The sequence below is a fragment of the Salmo trutta genome, chromosome 20 (assembly GCF_901001165.1).
Source record: "Salmo trutta chromosome 20, fSalTru1.1, whole genome shotgun sequence".
Lineage (NCBI taxonomy): Eukaryota > Metazoa > Chordata > Actinopteri > Salmoniformes > Salmonidae > Salmo > Salmo trutta.
The window spans coordinates 3,029,438-3,048,682 of record NC_042976.1 but is presented as its reverse complement, the minus strand read 5'-3'; the positions used below and the strand labels follow the sequence as shown (position 1 = coordinate 3,048,682).

The window sequence follows — 19,245 nt, the reverse complement described above, 5'->3', positions numbered from 1 at the left end:
ATGTGATTATGAAGAAAAAAAAATATATATATTATTCATAATATATATATATATATATATTTTCACAGTGACATATTTTGCTAATATAAATATAGCAAAGACAAAACAGCTCAAGACAAAACAGCTCACTCAATCTCGAGGCTGATGGTTTTGTAAGTTTAAAAGCAAAGCTTTCTTTAATATAATAATTTTTAAAAGCTTGAAAAAGTAGTGGAATGGGATAATGTCAGTGTGAGGGGTTCTGAGCTGAAATATGGAATTGTTTTAAGACAGTTATACCACGGATCATTTAGCTGATATATGGAATTGTTTTAAGACAGTTATACCACGGGATCATTTAGCTGATATGTGGAATTGTTTTAAGACAGTTATACCACGGGATCATTTAGCTGATATGTGGAATTGTTTTAAGACAGTTATACCACGGGATCATTTAGCTGATATGTGGAATTGTTTTAAGACAGTTATACCACGGGATCATTTAGCTGATATGTGGAATTGTTTTAAGACAGTTATACCACGGATCATTTAGCTATTTGATTTAGATTTTTAGGACCTGTTTAGTTATAAAAAAATATATATATATTTCTGATAAAATATTGAATTTGGCCTTTACAGTCATTAGAAACGAATTGAATAACATATTCACAAATGGCAAAAAAGACAGAATCAGAAAGAATACGGTTTCGAAGTGTCTGTCCTATGTCAAGAAGATAGAAGAACGCTCAGCAAATATATGACTTATTTTTTCACGTATTTAACATCAGTGTTTAGTCATATAGAGTCATATAGACTGAGAGGAAATATCAGTGTTTAGTCATATAGACTGAGAGGAAACATCAGTGTTTAGTCATATAGACTGAGAGGAAACATCAGTGTTTAGTCATATAGGCTGAGAGGTAACATCAGTGTTTAGTCATATAGACTGAGAGGAAACATCAGTGTTTAGTCATATAGACTGAGAGGAAACATCAGTGTTTAGTCATATAGAGTCATATAGACTGAGAGGAAACATCAGTGTTTAGTCATATAGAGTCATATAGACTGAGAGGAAACATCAGTGTTTAGTCATATAGACTGAGAGGAAACATCAGTGTTTAGTCATATAGGCTGAGAGGTAACATCAGTGTTTAGTCATATAGACTGAGAGGAAACATCAGTGTTTAGTCATATAGACTGAGAGGAAACATCAGTGTTTAGTCATATAGACTGAGAGGAAACATCAGTGTTTAGTCATATAGGCTGAGAGGTAACATCAGTGTTTAGTCATATAGACTGAGAGGAAACATCAGTGTTTAGTCATATAGACTGAGAGGAAACATCAGTGTTTAGTCATATAGACTGAGAGGAAACATCAGTGTTTAGTCATATAGACTGAGAGGAAACATCAGTGTTTAGTCATATAGACTGAGAGGTAACATCAGTGTTTAGTCATATAGGGTCGTAGGGTATAGAGTGGTCATATTATTTTTTAGGCCAAACCTTTTGGACATTACGTTTTCGTAAAAAGACCGATATCCGGATGTCTCACAATCGGACAAACACAACTATAGCTCTTCCACCTTCCACCGCAGATGCGGAAGGCGCCATAGGCGGGTGTGGTGGATTGAGACGCAGCCCATGCAACAACAACAAACAAAACCCCCCAGATATCACTAGCTTACTGACCGATTTTGATTGGGATTTCGGTTGAGGCTCCTGTGCTTCAATAGACTCTAGGGGGCTTTAAATCCGATTCTGTGTGAAATTTCTATAATCGTTTGATAAGAAAATATGTCATCACCTACACCCCCCCCTCCATCACTCCTGCCTGTGATAACATAACAGGAAGGTTGAAGAAGAAGGGTAAGGGTGAGGGTAAGGGTGAGGGTGAGGGGGTGGGTGAGGGTAAGGGTGAGGGTAAGGGTGAGGGGGTGAGGGTAAGGGTGAGGGTAAGGGTGAGGTGGTGGGTGAGGGTAAGGGTGAGGGGGTGGGTGAGGGTAAGGGTGAGGTGGTGGGTGAGGGTAAGGGTGAGGGGGTGAGGGTAAGGGTGAGGTGGTGGGTGAGGGTAAGGGTGAGGGGGTGGGTGAGGGGGTGGGTGAGGTGGTGGGTGAGGGTAAGGGTGAGGTGGTGGGTGAGGATAAGGGTGTGGGGGTGGGTGAGGGTAAGGGTGAGGGTAAGGGTAAGGGTGAGGGGGTGGGTGGGTGAGTGTGAGGTGGTGGGTGAGGATAAGGGTGAGGGGGTGGGTGAGGGTAAGGGTGAGGGGGTGAGGGTAAGGGTGAGGTGGTGGGTGAGGGTAAGGGTGAGGGGGTGGGTGAGGGGGTGGGTGAGGGTAAGGGTGAGGTGGTGGGTGAGGATAAGGGTGAGGGGGTGGGTGAGGGTAAGGGTGAGGTGGTGGGTGAGGATAAGGGTGAGGGGGTGGGTGAGGGTAAGGGTGAGGGGGTGGGTGAGGGTAAGGGTGAGGAGGTGGGTGAGGGGGTGAGGGTGAGGGGGTGAGGGGGTGGCAGGTAGCCTAGCGGTTCTGAGCATTGGTGCCTGTAACCGAAATTCGATTTCCCAAAGCAGACTAAATGAAAAACAATCTGCCAATGTGCCCTTGAGCAAGGAACTTAAAACCCCTTAACTTAACCGTAATTGCTCCTAAACGCTGGATAAGAACGTCGGCTAATTTACTAAATGTGTAGAAGAAGATGTCGAGTTTTATCTGATCTTCTGCACCTCCTCACTTCCCACTCCAGTTCACACCACAAATCAATTTCAACCATTAGCTATTCATCCCTCTCAATTAATACACTTTTAGAATGAGAGGCCACAACGGCTGAGTCTATACCAAAGTTCCTCAAGCATACAGAGTCTACACCACACACTGTATTGGTCTTCAAAATGTCACCTTGGTCACCTTTTCAACCTGCCTGAAATGACAAACTGTGAGGATCTTTTCAACCTGATGAGTGGTCCCTGTGTGAGCCCGTAAACAGATTCATATGAATGAGATGAGTGGTCCCTGTGAGAGCTGTAAACAGATACATATGAACGAGATGAGTGGTCCCTGTGAGAGCTGTAAACAGATACATATGAATGAGATGAGTGGTCCCTGTGAGAGCTGTAAAACAGATTCATATGAATGAGATGAGTGGTCCCTGTGAGAGCCGTAAAACAGATACATATGAATGAGATGAGTGGTCCCTGTGAGAGCCGTAAAACAGATTCGTATGAATGAGATGAGTGGTCCCTGTGAGAGCCGTAAAACAGATACATATGAATGAGATGAGTGGTCCCTGTGAGAGCCGTAAAACAGATTCATATGAATAAGATGAGTGGTCCCTGTGAGAGCCGTAAAACAGATTCATATGAATGAGATGAGTGGTCCCTGTGAGAGCCGTAAAACAGATACATATGAATGAGATGAGTGGTCCCTGTGAGAGCTGTAAAACAGATTCATATGAATGAGATGAGTGGTCCCTGTGAGAGCCGTAAAACAGATACATATGAATGAGATGAGTGGTCCCTGTGAGAGCTGTAAAACAGATACATATGAATGAGATGAGTGGTCCCTGCGAGAGCCGTAAAACAGATACATATGAATGAAATGAGTGGTCCCTGCGAGAGCTGTATTGTCATTATTCATATGGCACACAGATTCAATAGTCTACCAGACGAACACATATGGCACCCTATTCCCTTTACAGTGATCTACTTTTGACCAGGGCTCATGGGACTTTATCGAGGGAATAGGTTTCCATTTGGGATGCAGACACAGAGATAGGATGACAGGCCTGGTGCATTGGGGATCCGAGCCTGGGTGACAGGCCTGGTGCATTGGGGAGCCGAGCATGGGTGACAGGCCTGGTGCATTTGGGGATCCCAGCTGAGCCAAGCCTCTCTCCTGTCTGCTTACGATGTAACAACAGGCCTCCCCTCCCTGTGTTATCGCCACGGCCACACGGGCACTGCCAATCACCGTGCCAATCATCGCCATGCCAGGGGATGAGGTGTCAATCAGACAGTTGGATGAAGAGACTGGACAGGCGGTAGGTTGCCGTGGCAGCAGCTGGAGGTTGGCGGAGGTGGGTGTGTGAAGAAGTGGAGGGGGTATGGAGGGGGTATGGAGGGGGTATGGAGGGGGTATGGAGGGGTGAGACCAGACCGGTGCCCACTCCTCTACCTTTTCTCTCCCTGTCTCATCTCCCAGTGCTACTGGGAGATGAGAGTGGTGGGTGGGTGGGTGGGAAAGGAGGGAGGGAGTGGGTGGGTGGGTGGTGGGTGGGTGGGTGGGTGGTGAGGGAGTGGGTGGGTGGGGAGGGAGTGGGTGGGTGGGTGGTGGGTGGGTGGATGGATGGTGGGGTGGGTGTATTCTGTATCATATGGTTCCCCAAGTTTTATGAGAAAACAAAAAGCAAACTAATATTTTTTTGATGTTTTATTGTTTGACAAAAAAGACAACAGCAAATGAGTCCCAAGTGAATTTCATTTTGTAAATCTGTTCCAAAGTATCCCCATGCATAAGAGAGATATATGCCATCTATACAAATCAAATCAAATGTTATTTGTCACAAGCGCTGAATACAACCGGTGTAGACCTTACAATGAAATGCTTACTTACAAGCCCTTAACCAACAATGCAGTTTTAAGAAAAATAGGTGTTAAAGTATTTACTAAATAAACTGAAGTAAACAATAGATAAAACTGAAGAACAAAAAAATAAGAATAAAAAATAACAATAACGAGGCTATATACAGGGTATTACGGTACAGAGTCAATGTGGAGGCTATATACAGGGTATTACGGTACAGAGTCAATGTGGAGGCTATAAACAGGGTATTACAGTACAGAGTCAATGTGGAGGCTATATACAGGGGGTACCGGTACTGAGTCAATGTGGAGGCTATATACAGGGGTACCGGTACAGAGTCAATGTGGAGGCTATATACAGGGGGTACCGGTACTGAGTCAATGCGGAGGCTATATACAGGGGGTACCGGTACAGAGTTAATGTGGACGCTATATACAGGGGGGTACCGATACAGAGTCAATGTGGAGGCTATATACAGGGGGTACAGGTACTGAGTCAATGCGGAGGCTATATACAGGGGGTACCGGTACAGAGTCAATGTGGAGGCTATATACAGGGGGGTACCGATACAGAGTCAATGTGGAGGCTATATACAGGGTATTACGGTACAGAGTCAATGTGGAGGCTATATACAGGGGGTACCGGTACAGAGTCAATGTGGAGACTATATACAGGGGGTACCGGTACTGAGTCAATGTGGAGGCTATATACAGGGTATTACGGTACAGAGTCAATGTGGAGGCTATATACAGGGTACCGGTACTGAGTCAATGTGGAGGCTATATACAGGGTATTACGGTACAGAGTCAATGTGGAGGCTATATACAGGGTACCGGTACTGAGTCAATGTGGAGGCTATATACAGGGTATTACAATACAGAGTCAATGTGGAGGCTATATACAGGGGGTACCGGTACTGAGTCAATGTGGAGGCTATATACAGGGGGGTACCGGTACAGAGTCAATGTGGAGGCTATATACAGGGTATTACGGTACAGAGTCAATGTGGAGGCTATATACAGGGGGTACCGGTACAGAGTCAATGTGGAGGCTATATACAGGGGGTACCGGTACAGAGTCAATGTGGAGGCTATATACAGGGGGGTACCGATACAGAGTCAATGTGGAGGCTATATACAGGGTATTACGGTACAGAGTCAATGTGGAGGCTATATACAGGGGGTACCGGTACAGAGTCAATGTGGAGACTATATACAGGGGGTACCGGTACTGAGTCAATGTGGAGGCTATATACAGGGTATTACGGTACAGAGTCAATGTGGAGGCTATATACAGGGTACCGGTACTGAGTCAATGTGGAGGCTATATACAGGGTATTACGGTACAGAGTCAATGTGGAGGCTATATACAGGGTACCGGTACTGAGTCAATGTGGAGGCTATATACAGGGTATTACAATACAGAGTCAATGTGGAGGCTATATACAGGGGGTACCGGTACTGAGTCAATGTGGAGGCTATATACAGGGGGTACCGGTACAGAGTCAATGTGGAGGCTATATACAGGGTATTACGGTACAGAGTCAATGTGGAGGCTATATACAGGGGTACCGGTACAGAGTCAATGTGGAGGCTATATACAGGGGGTACCGGTACAGAGTCAATGTGGAGGCTATATACAGGGGTACCGGTACAGAGTCAATGTGGAGGCTATATACAGGGTGTACCGGTACAGAGTCAATGTGGAGGCTATATACAGGGTGTACCGGTACAGAGTCAATGTGCAGGGGTACAGGTTAGTCAAGGTAATATGTACATGTAGGTAGAGTTAAAGTGACTATGCATAGATAATAAACAGAGAGTAGCAGCAGCGTAAACATGGTGAGGGGAAGGGGGTGGCAATGTAAGCAAGGTTTGAAATGATTATGTTTAAGTCAAACATATCGGTATGTGGTTTTCATGCAGTCTAGTTGATGATTCCTGGTATCTGATACATGTGTAGAGGTGAGACTATCTCCTCAGTACCACAGTCTCACCTCTACAATCTAACGGAGAGCTGCTGACAGCCCTGTTCCCAACACAGACACAATACAGTGATAGATATGGAACAGCCCCTGTCCCTCAGGGAGACCAACTGGAGTCTGTTGATATGAAAATCAACCATTGAGCTGTTCTCTGTTGTTGTCTGTCTGCCACCTGCAGCCGAGTGTTAACTCAACTGACGTGGAAATATTGTGCTTCTGACACACACACACACACACACACACACACACACACACACACACACACACACACACACACACAACACAGACACAGACACAGACACAGACACACACACACACACGCACACACACACACACACACACACACACACACACACACACACACACACACACACACACACACACACACACACAGACACACACACACACTCACACACACACACACACCTGACACACACACACACACACCTGACACAAAGCCTCACAGTAACAGCTCCCTCTATCAGCACAGAGAAAGACTGCCAGGATCAATTTCAGTAGAGCTAACATCCTCATCAGCGTGGCTTGGAGGACTGCATCTGAAAAGGCTATTCCCTATTCAACGGCCTACTTTTGAACCAGGGAACATAGTCCACTACGTAGGGAATAGAATGGCATTTGGCGTGTTCATTCGTTGACGTTACGTTGAATTCCACTCATGCACCAGAGGATAATTATACAAATATAACGTCCAGCAAACCGTCAGACTGACTTGATCTCTCAACCTAAAACCAATGACCGTAAATATATAAGCCCTCGTATCTGGCTAATTCAAATCATCTCCTAATAATGCTATCTTCAGCCACAGCTATTTGGTGGAATACAAAAGCTGTATTGTGATTGACAGGCAGAGTAAATGATGTTCTATTCAGCTTGTCTAATTGTTGAACGCTAGCTGGTAGGTTATTCAAGCAGGAAAAGACATTGCTTTTCATAACTCCAGAGAGAGGAAGAGAGAGATGGAGAACCGATGTTTCTGTTAGTGGGTTTAGGTAGTGTGTGTGTGTGTAAGTGTGTAAGTGTGTGCGTAAGTGGGTGTGTGTCTATGCGTGCTTCTATGGAGTGGAAACAGTGTTCAGTTGGCTCATAGCTGATTGAAACGTCCCGGTCACTCACTATCTGCTGGGGAGACAGAGAGAACTGAAGCTAACCCTGCTGTGGAGACAGAGAGAACTGAAGCTAACTCTAACCCTGCTGGGGAGACAGAGAGAACTGAAGCTAACCCTGCTGTGGAGACAGAGAGAACTGACGCCAACTCTAACCCTGCTGTGGAGACAGAGAGAACTGAAGCTAACTCTGCTGTGGAGACAGAGAGAACTGACGCCAACTCTAACCCTGCTGTGGAGACAGAGAGAACTGAAGCTAACTCTAACCCTGCTGGGGAGACAGAGAGAACTGACGCCAACTCTAACCCTGCTGTGGAGACAGAGAGAACTGAAGCTAACTCTAACCCTGCTGTGGAGACAGAGAGAACTGAAGCTAACTCTAACCCTGCTGGGGAGACAGAGAGAACTGAAGCTAACTCTAACCCTGCTGGGGAGACAGAGAGAACTGAAGCTAACTCTAACCCTGCTGGGGAGACAGAGAGAACTGAAGCTAACCCTGCTGGGGAGACAGAGAGAACTGAAGCTAACCCTAAACACAATTTTTTTTACATTTTGAGACAATTGAGTCATTGATTGTATATGTTTGCCATTCAGAGGGAGATAAAATATTGAAGTGCCTTTGAATGGGTTATGGTAGTAGGTACCAGGCGCACTGGTTTGAGTGTGTCAACAACTGCAATGCTGATGGGTTTTTCACACTCAACAGTTTTCCTTGGGTATCAAGAATGGTCCACTCCCCAAAGGACGTCCAGCCAACTTGACACAACTGTCAGCATCCCTGTGGAGTGCATTCAATACCTCGTAGAGTCCATGTCCTGACGAATTGAGGCTGTTCTGAGGTCCAAAAGGGGGTGCAACTCAATATTAGGAAGGTGTTCCTAATGTTTTGTACACTCAGCGTATCGTCATTGGTCTGTCTCTACACATGGAGCAGGACTGCTCCCTGTAGGGCATAATGAAGTATGACTTTTCATTTCTCTTGATACTTTCAGCATCAACCTTTCTTTCCATTGTTCTCTCTCGCCACCTCTCTTTTCTCTCTTTCCATTTAGCTTTCTCTCCCTCTCTCTCTCTCTCTCTCTTTCTGTCCTGTCTCTCCTTTCTTTCTCTCTACTACACTCCCTCTCTCTTTCTGTCCTGTCACTCCCCTCCCTCTCTCTCTACCCTACCTCTCTCTTTCTGTCCTGTATTTCCTGCCTCTCTTTTTCTGTCCTGTCTCTAACCCTCCCTATCTCTTTCTGTCCTGTCTCTCCCCTCCCTCTCTCTCTACACTCCCTATCTCTTTCTGTCCTGTCTCTCCCCTCCCTCTCTCACTCCCCTCCCTCTCTCATTCTGTCCTGTCTCTCCCCTCCCTCTCTCATTCTGTCCTCTCTCCCCTCCCTCCCTCTCTCACTCCCTCTCTCTCTCTTTCCTGTCTCTCCCCTCCCTCTCACGTTCTGTCCTGTCTCTCTCCTCCCTCTCTCAGTTAAAAAATATTGTTTGTATTCAGGCTGGCTCAGTAAGCGATGTTGGGAGAGTAGGTGTGTTATCAGGCTGGCTCAGTAAGCGATGCTGGGAGAGTAGGTGTGTTATCTGGCTGGCTCAGTAAGCGATGCTGGGAGAGTAGGTGTGTTATCTGGCTGGCTCAGTAAGCGATGCTGGGAGAGTAGGTGTGTTATCAGGCTGGCTCAGTAAGCGATGCTGGGAGAGTAGGTGTGTTATCAGGCTGGCTCAGTAAGCGATGCTGGGAGAGTAGGTGTGTTATCAGTCTGGCTCAGTAAGCGATGCTGGGAGAGTAGGTGTGTTATCAGGCTGGCTCAGTAAGCGATGCTGGGAGAGTAGGTTTGTTATCAGGCTGGCTCAGTAAGCGATGCTGGGAGAGTAGGTGTGTTATCAGGCTGGCTCAGTAAGCGATGCTGGGAGAGTAGGTGTGTTATCTGGCTGGCTCAGTAAGCGATGCTGGGAGAGTAGGTGTGTTATCAGGCTGGCTCAGTAAGCGATGCTGGGAGAGTAGGTGTGTTATCAGGCTGGCTCAGTAAGCGATGCTGGGAGAGTAGGTGTGTTATCAGGCTGGCTCAGTAAGCGATGCTGGGAGAGTAGGTGTGTTATCAGGCTGGCTCAGTAAGCGATGCTGGGAGAGTAGGTGTGTTATCAGGCTGGCTCAGTAAGCGATGCTGGGAGAGTAGGTGTGTTATCTGGCTGGCTCAGTAAGCGATGCTGGGAGAGTAGGTGTGTTATCAGGCTGGCTCAGTAAGCGATGCTGGGAGAGTAGGTGTGTTATCAGGCTGGCTCAGTAAGCGATGCTGGGAGAGTAGGTGTGTTATCAGGCTGGCTCAGTAAGCGATGCTGGGAGAGTAGGTGTGTTATCAGGCTGGCTCAGTAAGCGATGCTGGGAGAGTAGGTGTGTTATCAGGCTGGCTCAGTAAGCGATGCTGGGAGAGTAGGTGTGTTATCAGGCTGGCTCAGTAAGCGATGCTGGGAGAATAGCATCAGGTCATCAGCTCCATTGTGTCTCGGCCGGCTAGGCTGATGATCTAATCCTCTAATCCTGACACACGTTGTGCTGCTGTACATATCTTTCCCTCCACCTTCGTCCTTCTACTCACAGCTCAAGTCATCAGTTACAGGGGAATTTTAAGGACAGTCTAAAAAGGCGGATTTAATGATTTGGAATATCAACTAATGTGCAACTCGAGGCTACACAGAGCTCTGCGCATGGATGGGAACGCAAAACAAGCGCACCCTACTCACATCCGCTCCTGGTTGTCGATAGTTAGGTTTCTTTCCAATTGGCAACAGATTTTTCCTGGGAATATTCTAAAATCTGCATAAAAACAATATGTGTATTTTCCTACCAGAGATGTGTTTTTCCATCAAAGTTCAATGTGTTTCTATCGCATTTTGAACTCTACTGACAGTTTTGTTACAAAAACAGTTTCATTAAATAGCAAATGTTCCGTTCTATGGCTTTGGCACGTGCGATCTAGCCAGCAGTTTGCAGATACAGTGCCTGGTAGGTTCTGCAGTTAGGCTAGTCTACATAATGAGATTATTATGGATAAGAATAATATTTTTCTTTGTCAAAAGGCAGGTTAAGCATCAATCATCATGTCACCAAAAAAAAAGACCCTCGATATTTATTTATTGGAAAGGAGCATCATAGATCACCTGAAAAGCATTCCAGGTGATTCTGGTTAAGATAAATGCCAAGAGTGTGTAAAGCTGTCATCAAGGCAAAGGGTGGCTACTTTGAAGAATCACAAATATAAAATATATGTTATTTTGTTTAACACTTTTTTGTGGTTACTACATGATTCCATATGTGTTATTTCATAGTTTTGATGTCTTCACTATTATTCTACAATGTAGAAAATAGTAAAAATAAAGAAAAACCCTTGAATGAGTAGGTGTGTCCAAACTTTCCACTGGTACTGCATATAATACTTTTGACTGTTACTGCATATAATACTTTGACTGGTACTGCATATAATACTTTTGACTGGTACTGCATTTAATACTTTTGACTGGTACTGTATATAATACTTTTGACTGGTACTGCATATAATACTTTTGACTGGTACTGTATATAATACTTTGACTGGTACTGTATTTAATCCTTTTGACTGGTACTGCATATAATACTTTTGACTGTTACTGCATTTAATACTTTTGACTGTTACTGCATATAATACTTTTGACTGGTACTGCATATAATACTTTTGACTGGTACTGTATGTAATACTTTTGACTGGTACTGCATATAATACTTTTGACTGGTACTGTATGTAATACTTTTGACTGTTACTGCATATAATACTTTTGACTGGTACTGCATATAATACTTTTGACTGTTACTGCATATAATACTTTTGACTGGTACTGTATATAATACTTTGACTGGTACTGCATATAATACTTTTGACTGGTACTGTATCTATACTTTTGACTGGTACTGTATTTAATCCTTTTGACTGGTACTGCATTTAATACTTTTGACTGTTACTGCATATAATACTTTTGACTGGTACTGCATATAATACTTTTGACTGGTACTGCATATAATACTTTTGACTGGTACTGCATATAATACTTTTGACTGGTACTGTATGTAATACTTTTGACTGGTACTGTATATAATACTTTGACTGGTACTGTATTTAATCCTTTTGACTGGTACTGTATATAATACTTTTGACTGGTACAACATATAATACTTTGACTGGTACTGCATTTAATACTTTTGACTGGTACTGCATATAATATTTTTGACTGGTACTGCATATAATACTTTTGACTGGTACTGTATATGACATTAAGCAGATGCTTTTATCCAAAGTGACTATGTCACGCGTGCATGCATTTTATGTTCTGGTGGACCCGGGATTCAAACCCACTATCCTGGCTCTGGTCTACCAACTGAGTTACAGAAGACTCCTCCTCCAAGTTCAAACTTTATTGTGTCATACAATGTTAACAGCAGAGTGAGTGGAGGAGGGAAAGACATGTGATGTGTGTACATACACACACACACACACACACACACACACACACACACACACACACACACACACACACACACACACATACACACACACACACACACACACACTCATACACACATACACACACACACACACACACACACACACACACACACACACACACTCATACACACATACACACATACACACACACACACACTCATACACACACACACACACACACACACACACACTCATACACACATACACACACACACACACACACACACACACACACACACACACACACTCATACACACATACACACATACACACACACACACACTCATACACACACACACACACACACACACACACACACACACACACACACACACACACACACACACTCATACACACACACACACACACACACACACACACACACACACACACACACTCAATGTGAACCAGAGAGAGAGGATTTCCTACTCTTGCCATCTAACAGAGACAGTGATATTTGGTTCATGCAGGTGACGGAGGACTCTTCCAGTGGGGGGACATAGGGGATGCCATCTAACAGAGACAGTAAGATGATATGCTCTGTGCTGGTAGAAGCAAGGCATGTACATAAAGAAGTGACGCAGACAGACAGCGAGGTGATTTTCAGAATGGGACAAAGACTGAGTGAGATGGAGGAATAAGCCTTTTTTTTGGGCTCGGCTCAGAATCGAAAAAAGAAAATACCAATCATCTATCCAAACGACTCGTCTCTTTCTTCCCATCCGACAGACCTGTCTCCCTGGGGATTAGTTTGATTTTCACCTCTTTTTCTGCTCTCCCCTCTTCTCTCCCTTCTTCTCCTCTTAATTACATTTTCCTGGTTGAGATGGATCACAAAAGATTCAGCGGCAGAGAAAGAGAAGGGAAGAGAGAGAGGTGGCGGAGGGAGCCACATTCCCACTTGGCCTGTCAATTAGACTGGAGCGAAAGAGAGGGGAGAGGAAGAGGAGGAGAGAAAGAGAGGGGAGAGGAAGAGGAGGAGAGAAAGAGAGGGGAGAGGAAGAGGAGGAGAGAAAGAGAGGGGAGAGGAAGAGGAGGAGAGAAAGAGAGGGGAGAGGAAGAGGAGGAGAGAAAGAACCGAAAGGAGATGAGAAGTAGGGATTCATATTTTCCCCGAAAATCTACCAAGTTTCAATATGAGGTATAATTCATACTTAGCCCCAAAGTCCTGGGAAATGGGAAAGTGCCCATTTAAAACGTTTAAAGCCAAGATATGGTCACTATGCCAGGGTTCTCCAAAAATAAGATTGTCACTGTGCCACCAAGCCGTCTTGGTGGTGCCACTATGTAAAGATTTGTGATATTTAGTAAATGATAGAGTAACTTTGATCGCAAATTACATTGTTGTGAATTGCGAAACAGGCCGTTCAAAAATTCTGATCGTTAACCACGTTCCCCAGTTAATTCAGCGCTTTTCAGCAGTAAGGCCTATTTCAACACAGAGCACACCCTGAGAAGGATATAAGGCCTATTTCAACACAGAGCACACCCTGAGAAGGATATAAGGCCTATTTCAACACAGAGCACACCCCGAGAAGGATATAAGGCCTATTTCAACACAGAGCACACCCTGAGAAGGATTTAAGGCCTATTTCAACACAGAGCACACCCTGAGAAGGATATAAGGCCTATTTCAACACAGAGCACACCCCGAGAAGGATATAAGGCCTATTTCAACACAGAGCACACCATGAGAAGGATATAAGGCCTATTTCAACACAGAGCACACCCCGAGAAGGATATAAGGCCTATTTCAACACAGAGCACACCCCGAGAAGGATATAAGGCCTATTTCAACACAGAGCACACCCCGAGAAGGATATAAGGCCTATTTCAACACAGAGCACACCCCGAGAAGGATATAAGGCCTATTTCAACATAGAGCACACCCCGAGAAGGATATAAGGCCTATTTCAACACAGAGCACACCCAGAGAAGGATATAAGGCCTATTTCAACACAGAGCACACCCCGAGAAGGATATAAGGCCTATTTCAACACAGAGCACACCCCGAGAAGGATATAGGCCTATTTCAACACAGAGCACACCCTGAGAAGGATATAAGGCCTATTTCAACACAGAGCACACCCTGAGAAGGATATAAGGCCTATTTCAACACAGAGCACACCCTGAGAAGGATATAAGGCCTATTTCAACACAGAGCACACCCTGAGAAGGATATAAGGCCTATTTCAACACAGAGCACACCCCGAGAAGGATATAAGGCCTATTTCAACACAGAGCACACCCTGAGAATGATATAAGGCCTATTTCAACACAGAGCACACCTCGAGAAGGATATAAGGCCTATTTCAACACAGAGCACACCCCGAGAAGGATATAAGGCCTATTTCAACACAGAGCACACCCTGAGAAGGATATAAGGCCTATTTCAACACAGAGCACACCTCGAGAAGGATATAAGGCCTATTTCAACACAGACGCCACCCCGAGAAGGATATAAGGCCTATTTCAACACAGAGCACACCCCGAGAAGGATATAAGGCCTATTTCAACACAGAGCACACCCTGAGAAGGATATAAGGCCTATTTCAACACAGAGCACACCTCGAGAAGGATATAAGGCCTATTTCAACACAGAGCACACCCTGAGAAGGATATAAGGCCTATTTCAACACAGAGCACACCTCGAGAAGGATATAAGGCCTATTTCAACACAGACGCCACCCCGAGAAGGATATAAGGCCTATTTCAACACAGAGCACACCCCGAGAAGGATATAAGGCCTATTTCAACACAGAGCACACCCTGAGAAGGATATAAGGCCTATTTCAACACAGAGCACACCTCGAGAAGGATATAAGGCCTATTTCAACACAGAGCACACCCCGAGAAGGATATAGGCCTATTTCAACACAGAGCACACCCCGAGAAGGATATAAGGCCTATTTCAACACAGAGCACACCCTGAGAAGGATATAAGGCCTATTTCAACACAGAGCACACCCCGAGAAGGATATAAGGCCTATTTCAACACAGAGCACACCCTGAGAAGGATATAAGGCCTATTTCAACACAGAGCACACCCCGAGAAGGATATAACATTGTCAAATAATACAGATAATAATAATTAACAATGGAATAATAACTACAGAGTGAAAATGAGAAACTTTTAGTAACTTTTGAGTAAATTGTACTTAATTAGTTTAGCAAGATATACTGTTAGGTTTTACAGTGTACCAGCACTGACTTTGCTGGTAGCCACTTTACTGAGGAAAAATATATGCGCTATGACTGTGATGTATGTCCCACCTAGCTATCTGTAGATGAACGCACTAACTGTAAGTCTCTTTGGATAAGGCCGTCTGCTAAATGACTCAAATGTAAAATGTAAATATTCAGAGTACTGCAATTTTCGGCAGTGTTAATTTTGGTACTCTTTTTAAAAAAAAATGTATTTAGTCTTAGCCATTTTGACGAAAACATTATTGTCTCAGTCACATTTTTTGTCGTTTGAATAATGATTTAGTCTAGTTATTGTCAAAATTGACGAAAACCCAGTGGGGCCATTTTAGTCAACTAAAATGTTCTTTCATTTTAGTCCAATTTTAGTCACATCACATTTTGTATTGCCTCATTAACCTTTAGTAAGCATAAATCACAGACTTCCATGTGATCAAACATACATAGCCATGTCGTAGCATATTTGTCTGCATAAACATCCTATTCTCTTCCCAACAGCAGAATAATGACAAACATATATTTATTAGGTATCCCCCCCTTTTCCTCCAGAACAGCCTGAATTCTTCGGTGCATGGAAACTTGGCTCAATTGCTAGCAACTTTGCTCAATTGGTATGAAAGGGACCTAACATTCCCCACACCATTACACCATCACCACCACCACCAACAGCCTGTGTCGTTGACACCAGGCAGGATGGAGCCACGGACTCATGCTTCTCACTCCAAATCCTGACTCTACCATCAGAATGACCCAACGGGAACCGTGATTCGTCAGACCAGGCGGTGTTTTTTCACTTCTCAGTTGTCCGGTGTTGGTGTTCGCGTGCCCACTGGAGCTGCTTCTTCTTCTTGTGTTTTTTTTTTTAGCTGACAGGAACCCGGTGCGGTCGTCTGCTTCAATAGCCAATCCGTGACAAAGACTGACGAGTGGTGACCTGTTGATATTCGGCCATGTTATTAAATAGCTGGCTAGACTAACCACCCATCTAAAAAGGGTTAGCTGACCTGGCTAATTGAGTGACTGTCAGTGACGGACATAAGAGAAAAACTTCTGATGCACAACCACATTTTTAAATTGCACCCTTGGGTGTATTCCACTATTCTTAAGTTGAGAGTTCCTAGCGGCCAGGTTTCCTAAGCGCCCCGCTTATGTGTGGAACCGGCTCTGATTCTGTGACTTGATAAGCACCATTTTTTTTCCCACCAGAATTTATTTTATATTGATTGCAATAACAAAAGGGTTAAATACTTTTAAGACTCAAGATGTTTAAGCTTTTTAATTTTCTTGTAATTTGTAAAAATGTCAAAAAACTAAAATTCCACTTTGACTTTATGGGGTATTTTGTGCCAGTGACAATTATATATATTTTTTTTAAATAAAATGTCTTCCATTTTATATTCAGGTATTTTGAAAAAGTCAAGGGGGATGAATACTTTTTGAAGCAACTGTATATCATTCAAGGACCCCCCCAAAAAAGGCATAGCACATTGCACAAGCCCTGCACTTTAAAAAAAAAAAAACAGTAATTGGTGACATAGTTTATTTCAATCCTAGACTTTCAAATCTCTTATTCCTTAACATGGGGACAATTGGGGAACCAAAAACACTCCCCAAAAAGAAGGAACAAAATATAATATTTTATTTTTTTGCTTTTCTTTGCCTGTTGTTGCTCTGGTTCTGTAATAGTCACCGTTGAATACTTACAACTGTATCAGAATCTCACAGTTCTGACCTTTCTAACAGTACTAACCACGTGTTTGTAAGACTTATAGTTTGAAATGTATTTCCTGAAGGTATTATAAAGTATAGGTGTGGTTTAGAGCCACCAGAGGGCGCCAGAGTTTAACAGGTTTAAACTAAGCTTTGTTAAGTACACTTGGAGCCGAGATAGATTTCTGTCTGTTCATTATTCCCATGGATTACTATGGACTATAGCAATCTCAGCAAAACCTACAAATATAAAATTGTAGATTTGAGTGTGTGTGTGTTTGTGTGTGTGTGTCCCAGCTAGTACACATTGTTCTGAGAAACATATGTTTCTTAGGGCTTGGTCAGAGCGTGATTGACCTGTGGTTGTTTTACATACAATCTTCCCACAATGTTGTGGGAATGTTGCAGGATAGTTGCTTGGCTTTGGATCATTCTCAGCACATTTAAGGAACTGGTCAAAAACACATTATTTTCAATGATATTTCATTATTTTAAACAGATTGTTTTCTAAAACATGGATACATTTCATTTCAATTTTTTGGTAATGTTATATGAATATTTTCCAACTGGTTTGACATTGGGAATGTTCTCAAATAGTTCAAAAGAACATTTAAGAAATAAGATGTTTTTCTGTGGAAAATGTCACTACTTCAGCATAAAGTTTACTACAGGTTACCTCGTCGTTCTATTTAAAGTCACGGTATCAAATTGTTCTGAGAACGTAAAAAAAACATTCCATAAAAAAATAAAAAAAACACAAGAAAACGTTAGTAACGTTCAGAGAACGTTCTAAGAATGTTATTTAAAAAACATATTCCATTCCGTTCTCAACCTGAACTAAAATTGGGGAAAACTGTCAAATGAATGTATTGAAAAAGTCTAAAATGTATTTTTCTGCTCACAGGGCAGAGTGGTGCTGGTAACAACTGGGCTAAAGGCCACTACACAGAGGCAGCGGGATCTGGTGGACTCTGTTCTGGATGTGGTGAGGAAAGAGGCCAGAGAGCTGTGACTGTCTACAGGGATTCCAACCCCTTCCCTCCCTGGGTGGAGGCACAGGATACGGCCTGGGAACTCTACTGATCAGAAAAATCCGTGAAGGAATACCCAGACCGAATCATGAACACGTTCACCTGTTGTGCCCTCTACCAAAGTATCAGACACTGTTGTTGAACCTTACAATGCTACCCTCTCCGTTCACCAGCTTGTAGAGAACAGATGAACAGACCTATTGCATAGACAATGAAGCCTACGATATCTGCTTCGTGTGCCGTGAAACTGGACGAGACGGAGTTCACGGAGGCTGAGGGCGACATGAATGACCTGGTGTCAGAGTACCAGCATTACCAGGATGCCACCGCTGAGGAGGAAGGAGAGTTGATGAAGATGATATAGGCTGAAAAGACTAACACCAAACATCTTCCTATTTCTCAGTTCTGTTGTCCAGTTCTATCAAGAGGGTTCTGTTGTCCAGTTCTATCAAGAGGGTTCTGTTGTCCAGTTCTATTAAGAGGGTTCTGTTGTCCAGCTCTATCAATAGGGTTCTGTTGTCCAGCTCTATCAAGAGGGTTCTGTTGTCCAGTTCTATCAAGAGGGTTCTGTTGTCCAGTTCTATTCCTTGGTTCTGTTGTCCAGTTCTATCAAGAGGGTTCTGTTGTCCAGTTCTATCAAGAGGGTTCTGTTGTCCAGTTCTATCAAGAGGGTTCTGTTGTCCAGTTCTATTCCTTGGTTCTGTTGTCCAGCTCTATCAATAGGGTTCTGTTGTCCAGTTCTATTCCTTGGTTCTGTTGTCCAGCTCTATCAATAGGGTTCTGTTGTCTAGTTCTATTCCTCAGTTCTGTTGTCCAGCTCTATCAAGAGGGTTCTGTTGTCCAGTTCTATCAAGAGGGTTCTGTTGTCCAGTTCTATTCCTTGGTTCTGTTGTCCAGCTCTATCAATAGGGTTCTGTTGTCCAGTTCTATTCCTTGGTTCTGTTGTCCAGTTCTATTCCTTGGTTCTGTTGTCCAGCTCTATCAAGAGGGTTCTGTTGTCCAGTTCTATCAAGAGGGTTCTGTTGTCCAGTTCTATCAAGAGGGTTCTGTTGTCCAGTTCTATTCCTTGGTTCTGTTGTCCAGCTCTATCAATAGGGTTCTGTTGTCCAGTTCTATT

General features: G+C 43.7%; 1 protein-coding gene across 1 annotated transcript in view; it reads left to right on the top strand.

Annotated features, from left to right (window-relative positions):
* Nucleotides 1-18,109, top strand: part of LOC115156266 (myc box-dependent-interacting protein 1-like) — a 40,311-nt gene extending 22,202 nt beyond the window's left edge. The window contains exons 4-6 of the mRNA XM_029703725.1: nucleotides 3,891-4,046; nucleotides 4,172-4,192; nucleotides 18,002-18,109. Coding sequence (XP_029559585.1) covers nucleotides 3,891-4,046; nucleotides 4,172-4,192; nucleotides 18,002-18,109 — 285 coding nt within the window. The remainder of the gene's footprint in view (nucleotides 1-3,890; nucleotides 4,047-4,171; nucleotides 4,193-18,001) is intronic.
* The last annotated feature ends 1,136 nt before the right edge of the window (nucleotides 18,110-19,245 follow it).